General features: G+C 41.6%; 1 protein-coding gene across 3 annotated transcripts in view; it reads right to left on the reverse strand.

The window, feature by feature from the left end:
- Nucleotides 1-314: 314 nt before the first annotated feature.
- NCOA3 (nuclear receptor coactivator 3) overlaps nucleotides 315-19,699 on the reverse strand; it is a 111,254-nt gene continuing 91,869 nt past the window's right edge. For all 3 annotated transcript variants that reach the window (XM_083146428.1, XM_083146426.1, XM_083146427.1), the window contains 17 exons: nucleotides 17,762-17,950; nucleotides 17,362-17,463; nucleotides 15,195-15,335; nucleotides 14,749-14,896; nucleotides 13,967-14,361; nucleotides 12,021-12,901; nucleotides 11,114-11,249; nucleotides 10,377-10,565; nucleotides 9,959-10,192; nucleotides 8,316-8,442; nucleotides 7,845-8,016; nucleotides 7,460-7,762; nucleotides 6,686-6,790; nucleotides 6,014-6,245; nucleotides 5,643-5,808; nucleotides 4,343-4,481; nucleotides 315-3,775 (listed from right to left, as the gene is read on the reverse strand). In XM_083146428.1, the coding sequence (XP_083002554.1) occupies nucleotides 3,764-3,775; nucleotides 4,343-4,481; nucleotides 5,643-5,808; nucleotides 6,014-6,245; nucleotides 6,686-6,790; nucleotides 7,460-7,762; nucleotides 7,845-8,016; nucleotides 8,316-8,442; nucleotides 9,959-10,192; nucleotides 10,377-10,565; nucleotides 11,114-11,249; nucleotides 12,021-12,901; nucleotides 13,967-14,361; nucleotides 14,749-14,896; nucleotides 15,195-15,335; nucleotides 17,362-17,463; nucleotides 17,762-17,950 (3,671 nt within the window). In that variant the 3' untranslated portion in view covers nucleotides 315-3,763. The remainder of the gene's footprint in view (nucleotides 3,776-4,342; nucleotides 4,482-5,642; nucleotides 5,809-6,013; nucleotides 6,246-6,685; nucleotides 6,791-7,459; nucleotides 7,763-7,844; nucleotides 8,017-8,315; nucleotides 8,443-9,958; nucleotides 10,193-10,376; nucleotides 10,566-11,113; nucleotides 11,250-12,020; nucleotides 12,902-13,966; nucleotides 14,362-14,748; nucleotides 14,897-15,194; nucleotides 15,336-17,361; nucleotides 17,464-17,761; nucleotides 17,951-19,699) is intronic.

Raw genomic sequence — 19,699 nt, forward strand, 5'->3', positions numbered from 1 at the left:
TACGTTTTAGTATCTATTGAATCGAAAAATGGTTGGTCAGTAACTGCATACATATTAAGCATCTTACCTAGCTAAAAATCACAGCAATATACAGTAAGACGCAGTTATTGAAGCTTTTGTTTTATCAGACACTGCCTATTTCAGCTATACATTCTTAAAGCACTGTCAAACGATAAATATAAGGAAAACAATCAGAAGAAATTGTTTTTCTTTAGTAAGATTTGAGACAAACTGAAGCTAAAATTGCAGTATAGAATATCTTTAATTAATTACACAGTCACAATATTTTTTTAAATCAACCGACAAAAAAAAAGTTAGACTGAAAACCAGACACTAAGCCTTTTATTTCACACCATTGTAAAATATACAATTTTACAGAATATTACATATAATAAACAAGCTCATTCTTGTGTTGCACACACTTTTCTGAAGACACCTTGACTGGCACAAAGTTACCTCTACAGTTAGCAATTCTGTAAAGTCGAAGTTTCCACACCAGAGGCACAATGCCAATGGCGGCTGCTCTTCTTGTACAAATGGGGGCTGAGTCTGCAGGGAAGGCACGGGAGGAACGCAGAGATTATTGCTCAATAGACAAATGCTCCCCAGACAAATATCAGGTGGGAGAAAAATGTAACTAAAAACATCCACAAAAATGTGCCTTGTAAAGCACTTGTGAAGATTTTACAGAACGTGAATGGAATTCAGTAAAGGAAGACTATGTACGATTTAACGCAATTTCTTAAAAATAGAGAAAATGATGACAGACTGCTACTAAACTAAAATCAATTTCAATTTTATTTGAAAGAAATTTGAGAGCAGGAAAAAAATTGTTTCAAGAGACAAACTTTGGGTCATGGATAAACGTTAGAAGAGTGGGCAGGGTGCAAGGAATGTTTCACTACGGACATCTGGTAGAGGAAATATTCCACAATGGAATCTCAGCAGTTGAGCAGCAGTCCTTCCAGGATTAATGGTTTGGCCAGCAGCACTGAAAGGATAGCAGTCACTCGGGCATATAGTTTGAGGACTGTTGTCAAATGTAAAATCACTGTAAAAATAATTAGCCATTTTCCAGACATAAAAGAAAAATAGCTATTTGCCCAGAAAACAAATTAGCTCTGAAATTTCCAAATTGAATGATTAATGATTGGATGTTTCTTCGTTTTCCAGTACAGGTAGATGGCAGTGCTTAAATAAGAATGGTGACTGTTACACAAACCCTATGAATAGCACCTGAAAGTAGATGTGTGTTATGTGGATAGTGTTGGGGTATCAATATATAATTTCATTGCTCATAAAACTCCAGATATTCGTGTGATCCCCGTGTTGTATATTATATGTAATGTTATTTTTACTTATTGCCATTTGCATTATGCCTTAACTCACATTTATACGTTTGAAGGGCAAAAATGTATGTGGCATGTTTTCCATGAGATGCACAGCACACCATACAATTAATGAATGGCAATACACATGTTAACGTACGCAAGAAAAAATGAGACTAAATAGATCATCGCATTTGCAACGCAATTTTGTGCCCTGTTTAAGTCCACATGAATCTGGTGCACAGGAAGAAGTGGTAAAAAGTACCAACAAACAGATGTTCACTCGCATTTTCTATAAACTAAACAGAGAAACTGCAATTGTCTGTTACTAAAGGACACAGAACATTCTTCCCAGTGCACCCGGTTTCTTAGGTGTGTTTGGTTTCTACAGATTCTAACGCACTACTGTTTTTTTTGTTATTCAGGGATTAATAAAGTGCATAGATGTGTACTATGTTTCACTAGGCTGAAAATACAAATGAATCTAACTAGAAAAGTATGATCGTAACATTCAAAGTGTAAATACATCCTCAACCTCTGCAGGCCAGAGAATGGCTGGTGGGATGGTAGCGTGGAATAGGAGGCCTTAACAATGGAAGAAGAGACGGACAGACACCAGATGTTTCTTCAAAATTTAAATATTACCCTTTTGTGAATCTTTACAGAGGCTTTTTACCTACGGTCTGAAATTATGGCATGATCCATACCTTTTTTACAAGCCTTTCTGGCAACCATTGTGCCACTGGCCATGCACAGCTTCTTACAATGGTAATTTATGGATAGGTCAGCCAAGGACATATTCACATCTGACACTATAGAGCAGGGGTGGGCAATAAGCGGCCCTCCAGCTTTGATGAACTACACACCCCAGCATGCCTTGCATCAGTTTCAGCATGGCTAAATAGCAAAAAGGCATGCTGGGATGTGTAGTTCATCAACAGGTGGAGGGCCACTTATTGCGCCGCACCCCTGCTATAGCGCCTTTGTAGCCATACAAAGAGCAGCTACAGTAATTTCAACAAATATATTGTAGGCTACAACAAACAGGAAATCTGAGCTGGTTTAGTGGTAAAATAAAACCCTGCACACTTTTCACATTGCACTGCTGACGTTCTGTCCTAATAGAACCAGTTCTGTCCTAATAGAACCAACCATTTGTATCAAGTGAGCACAAGTATTAACCATGTCTCAATCAGGACTTTTCTTATTGGATCAACACGAGCATCTGTACTTCTCTAAAAAGATTTTGAATGATTATAACAGACAATCTACTAATATTGTGGGTCTACCAAATTAGGAAAAATTATTTGGATATAACTAATAAATGTCAATTTGGAGGACATAAGCAAAACGCACAACAGAAAAATCTGCATGTACCACACAACACACATAAATATTGCTATAATCATACTTCAGACCGAACACTTGCATTAATTTATTCCCAAATTTAATGAACTATGCGCAGGGAATCTTGATTTACTTTTTTTTTCTCCCTTTTTTAGGGACCCCATAGTACATTCTATATCGCAAACATTCTCTTGTGGAGTTCATTTACGCCTTGGAGCTAAAAAAAAAAGGACAGGAACGTCTGCAGTTCTTAAACACACTGTCCCCCCAATAGTTATCTCATGGCTAAGTAGAAACAAGGAGTTCTAAACCCATGACTGTCACATGGTTAAATATACAAGCTTTAGAAGCTCAGAGACAACAAACACTGACCTAGAAAAAGTCATATACAATAATAAGGTATTTTAAAGATATTATATGTACAAAATGTTTACACAATAGAAAGGAGGGGAGTGGGCGACAAGCAATATGCCTGGCTGCGCTATTTATACATGGCGGCAGGGGAGAGGGGAATATTGCAATCTCAATATTGGACAATGAAAACGTAAATCCAAAGGTTTTTGTTTTTTCCCCAACAGTCATAAAGTGCGAGTCTACTGCACACCAAAATTAACATTCTTTCTTCTAAACTGTATCAGAGCCAAAAGTCACAAAGATGTCATATGAATACTACTCTGAAACCAAATAAAAAATAAAAAAAACAACAGACTTTAATCTGACGGTTTCCGTTAAAAATGTTCCAGGTGCTTTGGAATTAAGAAATAAATGTTATAGAATTCAGTAAGTAATCGGCCAAACAAGGTTCTACATAAAAATGTTACCACCCAATTCACATCTTGTGTCTTCGAGCACTAAAACAAGTAGTGTCCATTGAATTGTACATAAGAATCACCGCGGTGTTTGCTACCAGAATTCCAGGCTTCCGATTCTGATCTCATCTTGGGCCGGAAGTAAAAACCTGTTGTCCTCGGTATGGTCACAGCAAGCCACAACTTGCTGCAGAAATATATATACTTTTATAGAACTTTTCCACTATAGTGCATCTCTAGTTCAAAACGCAGGATTTTCATTTTGAGAATGGAGCGACGTCAGCAATATTTCTGCCAAAAAAAATAAAAATTTGTAAATGTTAGCAATCTTTTAACAAATTCAGAAAATCAGAATTACTTATGTAAAATTTATGAGAACTTTTTACGTGAAGTACCTACTAGTCACACCGGTTATTGTCAAGAATTTGCATCTGAAAAAGTATTTATTTTAAATAATCTGTACTAAGTAAGTATTCCCTGCTATATTGCTCTATTTACTTTGAAAAAAAAAAAAAGCTGTTGGTATGTTTTAATCCAATTTGCTCGTACAACCTAGTTTGCAGGGGGATGAAAAAAAAACGTACCACTGGCCTGGTCTCTGCCTAATATACCACAGCTTATTTTTTACTCAATACCAATTATAAATCGCTATTACTCTAGCAAAAGCAAAAGGAATAAAACACTTTAGTTTTCATGTATTTTTACAGATATAAAAAGTAGCCCTAACAAGTGAAATAGTATTTTGTAACCACATAGATAATGGTCACATTTCCCAAGTTGTATAGGTTTTGTGTACATTAGCGAGTGTAAAAAGTCAAATTTATTGAACAAATAATCTGAACAATTGCTTTAAGTCACCTGGTCAGGTCCCATTGGCATCCCCGACATAGGCAAGGCATTCATAGCCATTTGTCCCATGTGACTTCCATTACTATTTATGTGCATCATATTGTATGCGGCAGGGTTGCCCTGGTGGCTATACTGCTGCGGGAACGAGCTGCAAGAAAACAAAAATGATAAAAGTCAACTTTAGGAATACCACCATCTATAAACACAACCGAAAACAGAGTCACAGACCAGGCATGAGCAATGGTGCCTGAAACTCAACATTACCAGCTCATACAGTTTCTAGATTGCCACCACCAGTACAAGTCATTGGGCCATATTCAATGGTGAGGGGGTTAAACGGCTGGGATTGCCGAAAAGAAGCGCCGGCCACTCACCCTATCCAACGCGTCTGGGAAATCCTCACTGTCAGAGGACGGCGAGGATTCCCTCAAACAGCGAGGCTCACGGGTAATGCAGTGAGCCCGCCATGAGCCTCGCTGTTTTAACGGCCGCATATGCCGTTTCCCCCTCACTCCAAAAACCAGCGAGGGGGAAATGGCGTATGCAGGGGATTAGTTGAATACTGACCCTGCGAGCTGTGAAAGCGACCAAGCAGCACTGCTCGCTGTCACAGTTTGCAAAAATCATTGAATAAACCCCAATTGCTGGTCACCAAAATGTTAATTGTTTTCCTGTTCTTCCTATTTTTGAAGCTTCTTTGCTCCCGTTAAGCTGGTAATTTATCATCTCAAGATGAAGAGAGGCTTCATAATGTAGTAGACTGCGGGCAGAATTAGGTATGGCAGGGTTCATTTAACCCAGGTCCTGGCAGTACAGGCTGCTTTTGGGTTCTGTGTTTTGGGGGAAGGGTCTAGCATAGCAAACATCTCTCCTTTATGATGGAAAAAGGTGGAGCACAAGAGATAGAAGCAGTGCAGTGCACAGCATAGGAGAGGAACCAATCCAGCGAGTGCCACCTTGTGGGAACTAGTGAAAATGGTTGCCATTATCTGTGCTAGACCATTCGTATTTGCAAAACACATGGTTTACTTGTTAAATACAGAGGCCCACAAGATTAGTTTTATTTAGAATGAGACTTGAGAATTTGCTATGCGTTTACAGGGATGTGCCAGGGCCGCATGTTTAGGAGTCAGTGGTATCTGGCCTCAGGGGCAACAGGGTGTTTCAGAAGCACGAGAGGAAAGAACCTGAAATAACGTGTCTTAATCTAATGTTCTCATCAGTTCTAATTTACAAAGAAAGATTCTGCTCCAAAGAAAAAAAATAAACCCTTTTTTTTAAGCTCCGAAGTTAGACAGTAAGAGATTACCTGGGCCGTCCCATGTTTCCTGATGGCCAGCCTTTTATGTCCTGTGACTGGTACATTTGTGTGGTCTGAGGGTGAGGGTTTTGGGAAGGAGCCATTCGAGATGGCATCATAGCATTTGGGGGACTTGAAACCCTTCCAAAGGTGGGGTCAGCCTGCTGATTTATTCCTATTAACAAAAAACATAAAAAAATATACATTAGATTTAATTTATTGCATCCCAATAGAAAAGTACTGTATGAAGTCTGGGCTATATATATGAGAAGGATTCTCAGTATTAGAGGTCCAAACTCCTACTGGATATTGCTGCTGTTAAGCTAGACAGAAAGTTCCATCCATGTATATTTCAATCTTCCTAGAGTCATCCGACTTACCATAGTTAGGTGGGTATGAGAACTGTTGTGGAGGAGCTTGAGGCATGGGGGGACCACCAAGTGGGTTCTCCATACTCTGTGAAGCAGTCACATTTGGGGGAGGACTGAATGCTTGTGACTGTCCCTGCTGCTGTTGCTGCTGGATGATCATCGCCATTCTCTGTTGGCGTATATGGTGACTGATCAGCTCCCGGTTCCGCTGAGCAACCATTTGAGCATTCAAAAATCCCTGCTGTAATAAAGGACATTATATTAGTTCATAGTTACCATTGTCGTACCCATTTCATCACATACGTCTCTCCAGTATAGTTCAATGTGCTAAAAATTATAATCATCAACTTTTATTTATAAAAAGGCGCCACAAAGTGTCTACAGTGACGTATAATGAAAACAAAACGACAAACGGGAAGAAGTACTAAACCAGAGGTCAGAAGAAAGCAATGAGGCAGGCACATGAACTGTTGTTTTGGGCCACACACCGTTTGGTGTATGAAAAAATTATTAAGAGCAGGCATGCACAGGATCTGCTCTTTGGAATATATTATTTATACATATGAGAACTTTAATATCATAGTACAGCAGCGAGAATAATAGCGGGAATAAGACATCATAACAAATACTCTGGTGCAGATAGGAATAAGCACCATTAAGGAAACACTAACGGATCCTTACCTGTGACCCCACCGGAGTCTGCATCACTGGCCGCATAACCCCAGCACCGCCTGCGTTCATGCTCTCCACCTTCATCTCAAGTGCTTGCCGGCTTTGGTTCAAGAACTGTCAAAGTAAATGAGGGTAGAAAACCATTTCTACAAAAGTTTTTCTGACAGTGTTATTCTCTACATCTCAACTACATAGGTTATTAGTCAAGCTAACTTTTATAAAGACAAAATATGTGGCATCGGACACAGTTGTTCTATATTAGACAAAAGGCTGACCAGGATACATAGACTGGGGCTCTTCTCCTCCCCATCTTTAACTCTGGGGGGGTCACGTGATGACACCGCAATCCCACAGGTGTTCCAGGTTCAAAAGCATCACCAGTTTCATCGAATTTGGTGTTTGTACTATATAAAAGTTTTAGCGTGAAAATCACTTTACATTTTATTTGTAGAATTTAATTTTCCAAATCACACCCTACATATTTTTTGTACGTATAAACTTTCCATAATTTACTGAAAATAATAAGAGGTGAAATAGAGAAACCATAAAATATAACAGGTGGCACAGTAATTTCTTTAAAACAACCATTAGTTTAATCCTGGAAGGGTCGCATTTCTTTAGTAAAATGTCACTTTGAAGTGGGGTAAAGGAGATGCCAGGAATGTATAACTGCAACAAAAGTGAGAGGAGTGAACCGCCCAGGGGTACAGGAATATCTAACCGGGGGAAACTAATGTAGATAAAGAGAATGTAAAGCGATGACAACGGGATGAGAGCGCTTACCTGCTGACTCTGGAGCCTTTGCTGTAGTTGCATCCTCAGCTGTTTGGGGATATTTGTCCGGGGTCTCATTAGATTGGCCCTTGGGTGCATTCCTTGTAGAGGGAAGTTGGCTTGTTGTTGGCTTATCTGCCCCATCATAGAGTTAAAAGGTGCGTGCTGCCCCTGCATGTTACTGAAACCCCCTCCTTGCATTGCAGACCCCTGTCCTGGGTATGGCTGCCCATACATAGGAGGCTTCTGATCGATCATAACTGAGGAATCCTGTGGCTGGAAGGCATCTGGTTGAGGTTCTAGAGCCTGGCCCTGGATCAAAGAGAACAATACATCATATAATGATAGTCAGACAGAATGAATATATAAGCATACTATGTTATTAAACACTGACCTGGTTGACCAGCTCAGGGATACCAAGAGCCCGGTCTATCTCCTCCAGCCCGGTAGGGTCTGTGCTGCTCAGGAGTGTATGCAGTTGGTCCAGCAGAGCGATCTCATCTGTCTGTCCCTCCACAGTTGATGGAGGACAAAGGAGATCATCTAATGAAGTCCGACCAAGTTGCCTAGAATACAGAAAGATACAGTGAATGAGGAAATTAACAACATCCAAAAAATTACACAAGGTCCATTAACACAATTGTATAGATCGTACATGAATTCGAGCTGTGCAGGTTCGGATTTACTTGCTTCTCAAACCTGGATCTTATTGGCTATTCAAATTATGTGAGAGCAGATAGAAAATAAGTACCAGGTAAATCCGAGTGAAACCAAACCTGCACAGCTCTGTCATGAATGGACCTGTAGTAAATCCAATGTTTTGTAGATGACTTCAGCGGGTTAGCTATGTGAAACCTGTGCCCACCTGTTCTGAGATCCAGTAGGTCTCTGATCCATTGACATCATACTGTCTGGCCAAGATCCCGCAGGGTTAGAAGGTGCCTGTTGTCCATAAGGGTTGGACCCCATTCCCATCGCCATTTCATTGGTTCCTAGTAAAATATTTACAGTGAATGTAGCGGATAAGATCAATTACCATATTCATCCAATAGTATAAAACATCATGTTTCTTTCGATTTCCAAATGAAGCCAGTGCCTCTTAAACTCTGTCGTCAAGAGACACTAACAGTCCAGGTATGTATATCCATGTTTCAGCACTAGTGACATGGCTGGTGACAGTCATTATCCCTCTATGCTCAAGCATGGCTATCCTTAAATCTGGACCGTCATTGTGTCTTGAGGACAGAATTCTTTAAATAGTTTAAATATTATAAATTAAATTCCATTGAAATCTAATGGGGCCTACACAGGGGGCGACACTGCTGAGCCGATCTGAGCAACGTAGATCGCTCAGCGACGCACAGTGATTTGTCAGTGCTGTGTGATCTGTCAGGGCCAGTGTTCTACGGTGAGAACACTGGCCCTGACCGGCGGTCTCACTACAATTATCCACCATGCAAAACCACGTCTACATTACCTTTTCCTACTTTATTACCCACCATTTCTATTTGACACAGTATGTATTTATTTACCTACAGAGTGCTGAATTTTCATGGAGCACTTTACAATCTAGCATTTTGTTTCTGGGAATGAGATTTAGAAGATGATCCCTTACAAAATGTTTTAAATCATTTGATTCACATCAAGATTTACCTTAACTACTAAAAATGAAACCAAAACGCAGACATAAATCTATTAGAAAGGAAGCAGTACACTAGTTTTGGTATGTACAGTAACAGACTGCGGCTTCTTTAGTCCTAAGAGCCTTCTATCAGCAACACTGAGAATGTCACTATGTGGGAACTTCTCCATATATTTGTGAATATATATATATATATATATATATATATATATATATATATATATATATATATAGGTGTCGGACTCTGGCATAGCAGACACCGGAGCTTATTCTGGTTGACAAGCAAGGCTGCAAATTCACAGCCTTGCGAGTCCACCAGACGCTGCTTGCCAAATGTAAGCTGTCCCCCTCGCAAGGCACGTACGTCTGCACGACCTGCGAATGGATGTTTAAAAAACTGTGGGAAACTCCCTCATCATTCGCTGGTTGCAGACCATCAAATGTGGTGAGTGCACGCATATCTAAAGGGACTCTGAGGTCACCCAGATCTGCTGTGCACACTCGAAAGGAAGTGGGTGGGCAGCTGACATCGGGTGATGTCAGCTGCCCACCCCCTGCACCCATATCACAGGCTGATTAAATGCTGGGTGTTCCCATGGGCACGACTAACCACTGCCACCCCACGCAGACAGTGTTGGGTGTGTGTGCACGGCAAACACCCTGTTCGCCGTAGCCACATGCACCCTGCATCTGCGCACAACATCGGTCCAATGTGCGAAGTGACGGGTGATACAAATGAACCAGAATAACAACCAATAACTGTTATTATTGTGACTTTTATCTCCCATACACATTCCCCATGAAGTGTTTGAAGCCCAAATCAGGTAAATGCACAATCCAGAGATTATAACCAGGAGAAAACCTACTCATTTGAATCATTTGTTGCTGTAGCACTGGCCGGCTCCCTGGCATACTGTTGGACCGAGCTGGAAGCCCCGGCATGTTGCCACTCATTGTAGGCCTCTGCATGGGCGTGCTGTATTCAGGCCCCTGTCTTCCCACTGGCCCCGTGCTACAAGGTTCCATTCGGTTAACAGCTGTGCCCTGCATTCCCCACTCCCCTGATGGGTGCTGGCTCATACTCCTGTTAGAATTGTTCCCTGCAATGACAGCAAGACAGACAGGTGATAATTCGGTCATGACACCAGACGACAACAAGCCTCAGAGTTGAAGCAATGAAAGTAACTTTGTACCAGCTATGAGTTAGGAGTCTCGGAAAAAGAATCTGGAACACACGCTTAAGACTATATGAATCAAGGGAGGTGACATGATAACGGCACATACCTAAAAGTCCAAAATTGTCTTGTGGGTCCATAATCCTTGGACTTCCCATCATATTCTGCTTTTGCATCATTGGGAAGTTACTAACATTCCTCACTGGTGGAGTAGAGTTTCCCGGCATAGTGCTATCTAATGACATTGCCCGGTTAAATGGAGGTCGGCTCATCGGCATATTCTGCGGACTCCTCATACCTGGACATGGAAAATTAAATTAAGTTACAGACCAAAAACATGAATACTAGTGCAAAAAGCCCCCCAAAACATTTAGGCCCAAAATCCCTGGGATTCTGAAATTAGTTTGTGCATTATGCAAATCTATTGCAGGACAGCGCCGACCACCCGCTCAGACACTGCCTGGCTGCTCCTGACTCCGGCTGTGTGGCACTGCGGCTGCCCGCAGCATGAAGTCAGAGGTCACGCTGTGCATTCCACCGCTGCACTTCTCCACCCCCACCTGGCTGCCCTTCTCCTGCCCCCTGCTCCGTTTTCAGGTGTATTAGGCACTGTAGATCCCTTGGGTATAATAAGGATATTAACTAAAACTGGGGATTCAAGTAATTGTATAAAAGGTGGACTTTGGAGCAGTCAGCATAGTTGAACATATGGAATCATTGGCTTCCACTGTTAAATACAATATTTGACAGACATTTCCATATAAATTATTATATAAATATATGTGACACATTGGGAGTTATTAAGTTACACTTGAAATAAAGAGCAAAAAAAAAAAAAGACCGTACCTAGAGGAGGATTGTCCTGGAACACGGGCTGTTTAGGTCCCATGTTACTCGTACTTGAATTCATGGAATTGGTATAAAAGTCAGAGCCTGCAAGGTCACCGAGAATCGCATCTAAGTGATCTAAATCCCCTGTCACCTGAAAAAGAACAATAGCCAGTTTGAAGAACATTTACAAATAGAAAGTTACAATGAGGATAAGACATTAGAGCAATTTAAACATGCTTGGGATAGGCAAATGAATATCCTTACAAAGAACTAAATGATTAAAATAGGGTTGCGGTTACCTAAAGTTTATTTAAAAAAAAAAAAAAAAAAGAAGAAAGAAGGAGGGGCAGACTAGGTGGGCCAAGTGGTTGTTATATGCCGTCAAATTATATGGTTTAATACTAATTAACAGTTTTTTTATATAGCGCAACAAATTTCATTGCACTTACATATGGTTGTGGCAATAAGGAAGGAAGGGATGTGAACAGGAAAAAAAAGTTTTGTGATTAGATCCATATTCCAGCTACTGGAAGGGTTGCATCACATTAATGTGGTTTGGGTGCTCTGTGAGTTCATGGCTAAGGCGAGAACTCAATTATCCACGATAACTTACTGTGGAATAATTGATCCCCGGGGCTATTTAATTAGCCCTCATTGACAGCATTTATTGGGAAATTTTTCTATGCCTTCAGATAGAGGCGGGAAACAAATCCCCGAATACCAGCATGTTTATTGGTGTTTGGTCCCTGTTAATACTTGAATCAAACAACTTTTAACCGTTTCTGTGTAACTCAAATTAACACATCAATTTAACTGCCATTGGTGAAAAGGGGAGTGCAACTGAATAGCCATGTGCGTTACAGCCTGAGGCTACCTCCCCCTTTTCACCTGTGGTAAAAAGAACTTTCCCCTAAATGGGTACCTCTTCTGCAGGTTCAGTCTTTATTTTGATCTCTTTGTCCTGGCTGGAGGTGGGAACAGCAGAGCTGCTACACTGGCCTTGTTTATTGTCCATAGGCTCCACTTTGGGTTTCACGTCCTTGGTTAGTTGATCTTTCGCTTCGTCTTTGTCAAGCAAATATCGGAGGAGTGCGTTGTTCTCTTTTTTTTTAGGACTTAGTTGTTCCTGTTTCACGGTCGCTTCCGCGCAAGGCGCAGAGCTAACAGAATCCTGAAAATTGTCTTTGCCAGTGGCTTCGGCTGTGATTTTGGCAACCTCAGCAGGAGAGTTACCATTCTGCAGCAGCTTATGAAGAATGCGGTGCTTCTCCTGAAGCATGGACCCATGCAGATTGGATGTAGAGCTGACACCCGCTGAGGTTGAGGAGGACACTCCCGAAGGACTAGTAACACTGGTGGATGAATCTTTACAGGAGGAGTCCATTGATGAGTTGGTCATTGTACTGTGACTGCGATCCTCCGTAGAACATGTCAGTAACTGGAGGAGTTTCTTGTGCCCTTTACTTTCAGCTTGTGCCCTTTGACTATCCGAGCCTTCAATTAGGTTTTCTTTAACGTCCTTCTCACCAAGGTGCTCTCTCCCACTGGACTGGCAGACCGAACTCTCCACTTGCCCTTGTTCACAAAATAACCCAGATGGACTCTTACACTCCTGACTTCCCATTTTACTTTGCTGAGACATATTCATATTAGAAGCATTCTCAGCTTTTTGCCCAGGTGAAGACAAGGAAGACAGAAGAGAGCTCCCAACTCCTTCACTTATTGCATGTAGCGCACTGAGTGAGCTGCTGGAGAAGCTGCCTCCTCCGGCATTTCCAGAAGGGCCCATCGGTGAATTCATCCCTAGTGATTAGAAAACAATGATCACAAGATGTTCGAAGGAATAGGGACCAAATGTAGGATCAATTTAAGATTGAAATCAGTCAATCATTGACACCTGTCAATGTGAGGTTTAAAAAAAAATTAGATAGATATATCTATATATAATTGTATTTTTTTGCATGAAATTAGCCCGGAATATTAAGTTTCAATGTGGGAGACATTGAAACTTAATATTCCGGGCTAATTTCATGCAAAAAAATACAATTATATATAGATATATCTATCTAATTTTTTTTTAAACCTCACATTGACAGGTGTTGGAGATATTGTATATTGAATTGGTCTTAATAGAACTCAAGATAAGTACTATATGCTATAAAAATGTACACATACATACTGTACACACTCACACCTTAATGTTCTTCCCTGTGCCTCCATTGGCACCTAAAGCTTTAGGATGTCAAATATTTACACAATGCAGCTGAAGCAGGAAAGGAAAGCTCCATTCTGATCTACAGAACTGGAATAAATTGGATGAGCCCTCATGCAATGTACAGCAGATCCTGCATTCAGGAGAGCTGTGAAGGACAGCATCAGATGCCCTTCACAAAGGAGGTTCCAGTGGACTAGGCCATAAAGGAGGGAGGTGCCTCCATCAGTGTATCACTTATATAGAAAAGATGAAGAAGAAAATAAAAAACTTATTTTAAAATAAAATCCTGAACTTGATTCCAGTGGGAATCATAACAAATTATAGACTACTTTTGCAAATGCCATCCCTCATTATCATTAAAATATATATTTTTAAATACTATGGTGTTCATTTATCTAGCCAATCAGCTTTCAACTGTCACATGTTCAGCTCCTGTCATGTGTTTGAAACATAACAGCTGGGAGCTGATTGGCTGAGACAAAATTTATTATATGCAATGAGTTTATCATTCACATGGAGTTTGAACTATTGTTTATAAAAGGAGGTTTCCTAAAATAGAGTCACCTCTAAAACTGAGAGTTATTCTAGTTTGCACAAATGACAACTTGCATTTAATGTGCTGACAGACCTAATACAAAATAAAGTGGAAATACCTGGAATTGGAGAGAACTGACTAGATCCCATCTTGGGGCTCCCTCTGTTGCGAGGAGACACCATTAGGTTGGGCTGGTTGCTACTCATGCCGGGACTCCCATGTGGGGGGCTGTTGATGTTAAGCCCATAGTTGCTGTTACTGTTCGGATATGGTGACTGCTGCATCCCTGGGGCTTGTGAGGCAGGTCCCATGTTTCCAGTGCAGCCATATCTCATTCCAGACATGGCCGCCGTGTTGTTGCCGCCATCTCCCATGCTGTAGTTCCTGTTCTGGGGTGGCATAGACTGTGCAGAGGAGACATTCATGGCATTGCCTGGATTGGGGTTTGAAGGTAAAGGTGGACGAACACCTTGTGCCATAGGATTTGGATTTGGTCGGTACCCATTTTGTTCCCTGAAACAGTATCAAATGGACATATGGTTATCACATAAATACTTTAAAATGACATTTTCCGTTATCCAGACAAAAATATGTCTAGTACATAGAAATATACAGTTCACTTTAGAATTCGAGATGTGCGGCTTCAGTTTTATACAGATTTACTCGGTTCTCAAAAGCAGGATCTTATTGGCTATCCAAAACATGGCAGCCTACAGCCAATAAGATTCCACTTTGAGAACAGAGTAAATCCGAACCTGCACAGCTCTACTTTAAATATATTTATAGACATACATATGTATATATACTCATACACACAAAGACAGTGCAATCTATTTTAATATAAAAATAACCTAGTGCAATGGGCCCAGAAGAAATCTGCATTTGTTGTCCTTTACTTACCTCTGGAGGAAGTGAGTGGACACAAAGCCATGAGGATCATTTGTGACAGGATTTCGGAATAATTTACTCTTCGTCTGTGCGGTCACCATTGTGCCATCTGCCAGAGAGAACCTGTACAGCGGGGTCTCTGAGTGACCATGAACATACGCTGCAAGAACAGACCAGAGAGAATGAGAACAGCCCGTGGGTTCTGCTACCAGTTTCCATACAGAAGCTAAAACATTACATATAGAAACATTTCCAATCTATTAGCAATAACTGAATAGCTATGATCAGTAAGTACTGTGCGCATTCTACCTACTGCATCACCTACTGCAGTTATATTTAGGATTCCATCATTGAAATGACAAATAAATGGTCTGTGGAGTTGTCCCCACAAGACCGTTTTAAAAAAGCAATTAGCAAATGAACACAATAAATACACACAGGATAGGAATGGGGCTCACCTTCTTGGTAGTGGCGTTTGTACGTCCACGGCTGCCCATCGCTATGACAAAGAAACCTCTGGATACACCTGCGGATTGTGTCTTCAAACCCTGGCCTCATAGAATTCCGCAGAGAATTGGGATCAATATTCACCACTTTTCCTGTTATAACAGATATCAAAAACTGCATGAGAATGAGGACACTGCCCCAACAAAGCCTCGATCAGCTAAGTAACTGCCTGCGATCTGGCGTGGAAATCAGAGAAACAAACCCTGTTACACCCTAACTACAGACAGCTGCCTCTAGGCTTACCTGTGTCTTACTACCAGCCACTATTATTGTAGGATTGAGCTTAAAATGTTACAATATGAGCTACTGGGTTTAATAGACCAAGTGTGTACATCGGTAATCTTCCAATACTATCCCTTTTACCCAGGACACTCATGGACAACACAGGTTCTGATTAAAACCAGGTGAAATGCAGATCAGCCACCTGTGTAATTCATGTGTGTCCCGATTTAAAGGTAATCGTATGGGAAGCTTACCCATGTACACCGTGGGGGAATTTACTTAGAGGGGAGTTGTATTTCACATGAGATGTTGCTATGGGAAACCAATCAGAATCTACTTCTTCTTTACTTAGCACTCTCGTCTAGAAGATATTAGACGGGATCTGATTGGTTGCCCATAGCAACATCCCATGTGAAATACAACGCCCAACTTAGTAAATTTCACCCTGTAGGTCTATACATAGGGGATGATGCATCAAGCAGTGAAAAGAGTAGAGACGTCTCCCATAATGACCAGTTTTTATTAGACTTGGTTGCTGCGCCTGTTGCAAATTCAGAGATCATATACATTTATTGATACTTACAACCCCTATTTGCAAATACACAGTACAGATTTTTTTTTTCAAGTTTACACACAAATTATGAGGATCGGACTAGTAAACCTTTGTATTACTAGGGGAGTTGTATGATATGTTGAAATTCATAATATCGACATGTCAGAACATATTGTCCCAGGTGGCGCAGAGTTGACCGACGTGTATATTACTGCTGTAGGATCCAGCGGTGTCTTCTGGGTCCCAGCAGATATGCAATCGTTAGTCATCTAACAGAATTATGGTAAGTACTATCCTACTACTAACCCATTCCTAACACCAGGGCCGGATTTGTGCCTAGGCCCGTGAGGCACCGGCCTCAGGGCGGCACCAATTAAGGGCGGCAGGCAGGCTGAAATTCTGTTAAATAGCAGCATGACAGAGCGAGTGGGTAGCGGCGAGTGACGAGCGCCGCCGCCGCAGACATGAATTATCATATGTCGGCGGCAGCACCGCTCATCACCTGCCACTGCCCACCCACTCTGCCATGCACATTACATCACTGCTTAGTGGCTGGGTCCGAGGGTCCCCCTGCGCATCCGGAAATAGCTCAGGCTCACTGCTGCCGGCTGCCGCCCATTGGCTACTCAACACACACACACAGTCTATTGGCTGCTGTGTATCCAGCAGCTGAGCGGCGCGCAGATCCTCCCTGCGCTCAGTCAGTCACAGTGTGTGAGCCGGAGAGAGACTGACGGATACACTGTGCTAATCACTGTACTAATAAGTGCCTCCCTCCCTCCGGGTCCTCCGTACAGTGAGCAGTCCAGAGTGCTTAAAAAAATATTAAGGTGGGCTACAGTTAAATTTTAATGAAATATATAAATAACAATGTATATACATATATAATTACATTAAAATAGAGGGGGGGGGGGGCACAAAAATGTTGTGCCTATGGGCGGCCTGACCCCTAAATTCGCCCCTGCCTAACACCCTGGCCCCCCATCTGCGACTTAACCCTGACATCAACATGGTTACCTTAGACCTATTGCCTTTTGACATTTCAACAATGCCAACATAATAACGGTCGTCATTGTGACTGCAACCTTATGACTGCATTCCATTACCAGGTCCATCATGACCAAAGTGTACCTGTGCATCACACATGGCAGTTACAGCCCTAAGTTTCAATAACATCCAGATGAGAAAGCAAGCCTCCAGGAAGCTCGGTGTAAGAAAGCTATCTGACCATGCCTCTTCTAATGATGTCTACACATAAGAATTAGAGACAGACGATGGGAAAGCCACAATAGACACAGATCAATACTTCCCACACTTTGAGTAAAGCAACCCAGAAGTCTCACCTGAGAGGTCGTGTCTGGTGATAAAGCTTTCCGGGTTGGATGTGAATACTCGCTCTACATTTGTGATACGCCTGGCCACGCAAATCATGCACGATTGAAGGTCTGGTAAAACACAGAAAATATTTATGTTATTTTTTTTTTTTTTTAAACATGCCTGCAGAACATAAGCCAATATATTCTGGTCTTCCACTGAAAGTGAGGGTGAAAGTTCAATGACTTCATTACCCAGAACTCCCAGCTGCTGAAGCTATAATGCAAAATAACAAAAAACACATTGTTCAGTATCACACCCACTTCCTATAGGGCTTTATGAAAATTGAATGCATTATAAAGCATTGCTCTTTCAAGGAATAGGAGGTTTAAAAGGCTTATGCAGATAAACATAGGACACAACGCTGACCTTCCCCCTCCTCCATCATGGCACGTGGCTGGGATAGCGCAAAGCACTGCATAGTCTCATATCTCTGCCGGGGATCCATGCTGCCACTACCATCTTCTAGGTGATCCAGCGGCGTCTTAACCAGCATGCGGCAGTTGAAAGTGTGACTTTTCTGTCGGGGGGTTTCATTGGACCACGGGACACCATTAACTAAAAACAAATACAAATTTCCTAGTTACCATAAAACAGATTACATATTACCAAGCATGTTTCACACCAAGTAAGCCCATCTATCAATGAGTTTTAGCCAAAATGAATGATGATAGATGCTGCTTGAGCCAATCAGCTCCTGACATGTGCTCGAAAATGGGGGCGGATTGGCTGGGGCCCCATTTATCATACATAGCTGTTAAATTGGTCCCCAAATAAGGTGCTTTAATGCTTTCCCAAATTGATGCATCATTGTTGGTTAATGCAGAAGATGGCGCTATACAAAATAACGGGTACAATGGCATGATGCTCATGTGAGGGCTCACAGTCTGATTACCGGTATGTATCTGGGACATGTGGAGAAAATTCTGAGCGAGATGTACTAAGCCTTGAAAAGTGATAAAGTGGAGAGTGATAAACCATCAACCAATCAGCTCCTACCCATCATTTTTCAAACAGTTTCTGACATCAAGTCCATGTACCCACCTTTTGTCACCCTAAACCCTAGGATAGCCATGGTTCTGTGCATGGAGTAAGACATAAGGCCAGCAGTTATGACTACACCTGGAGTGTACATGAAAGAACACGACCTATTCTCACATATTAAGATCGACTGCAGCTTCAAAACCAATTTCCCTGTTTGCAGGTACTGTGGGACGGATATTACACAGAGAGCATACAGAGTGTAATTCCCAATTAGCCTCCAACTGCACTGGTAATCCGGCTGTAATTTATCCCACTACATGACACAGGCCTGATCATGTAGCTTAATGTTATGTGGAGGTGTTCTTCTCTTTCTGATCAACGAACGGACTACTTGGTGAGATCTCCAGAGCTCGAACATTAAAATAAACTAAGACTGATCATTCAGTTAACACCAAAATGTATACATTATTATATAAAATCCAAAGACATTTAAATTATTATTATTAAAAGAAATTACAGTGACTAATCTGCAATTGCCTGACCGCTGGGACTTAGTAGAACGGTTTGAACTTTTCTATTATAATGCAAACGTTTGCTGCAATCTCCTATTTGGCTACCAAGATTAATTTCCAGCCTTAGAAGAGCACAATGTGCATGTCATTACTAATCTTACTGGTGTTCATATGAATTCACAACGTGTATACGCAGCATACATCATACAGACCTTGTTCTGTTAACTTGGTACTATTTTTTATTAGCAAAGGATTTGTGCGTCCTAAATTTTCTATATATAAAGGTTTGCTAAATGTTTTACAGGTATAGAAACCTAAAAGGTGAGCAGCTATAAATATAACTAAATTAAGGTGTTCCAATGAACATCAATTAAATATAATTAAAACTGGAACAAATAAGGGTACTTGTTTCCTAGCACGGCACCCACGATATTCAGTCGCATGGCATTTTTTTCATCGCATGCCATATGCGATTTTAAATTGTATAAGCCCCCTAATGGGTGCTTAAAATGTTAAATGCACCCCCACTATGAACGTCAACCCGAAGCGTGGCGAGCGTAGCGAGCCCGCTAGGGGCGGCGGTACGCGTCCTCCGACCTTTTCATACCCCCACTATCCACGTCGGCGTGGAGTTGATTTTATATAGTGTGGCGAGCGCAGCGTGGTGAGTGCAGCGAGCCCCGCGAGGGGACGCGTATTACTTTACATGTATTTCGCGTCCCCTCGCCACGCTTCAGGCTCGCTGCGCTCACCACACTATCTAAAATCAACTCCACGCCGACGTGGATGGTGGGAGTATAAAAAGGTCGAG

This window comes from Crinia signifera, chromosome 6, assembly GCF_055691185.1.
Source record: "Crinia signifera chromosome 6, ASM5569118v1, whole genome shotgun sequence".
Classification (NCBI taxonomy): Eukaryota; Metazoa; Chordata; class Amphibia; order Anura; family Myobatrachidae; genus Crinia; species Crinia signifera.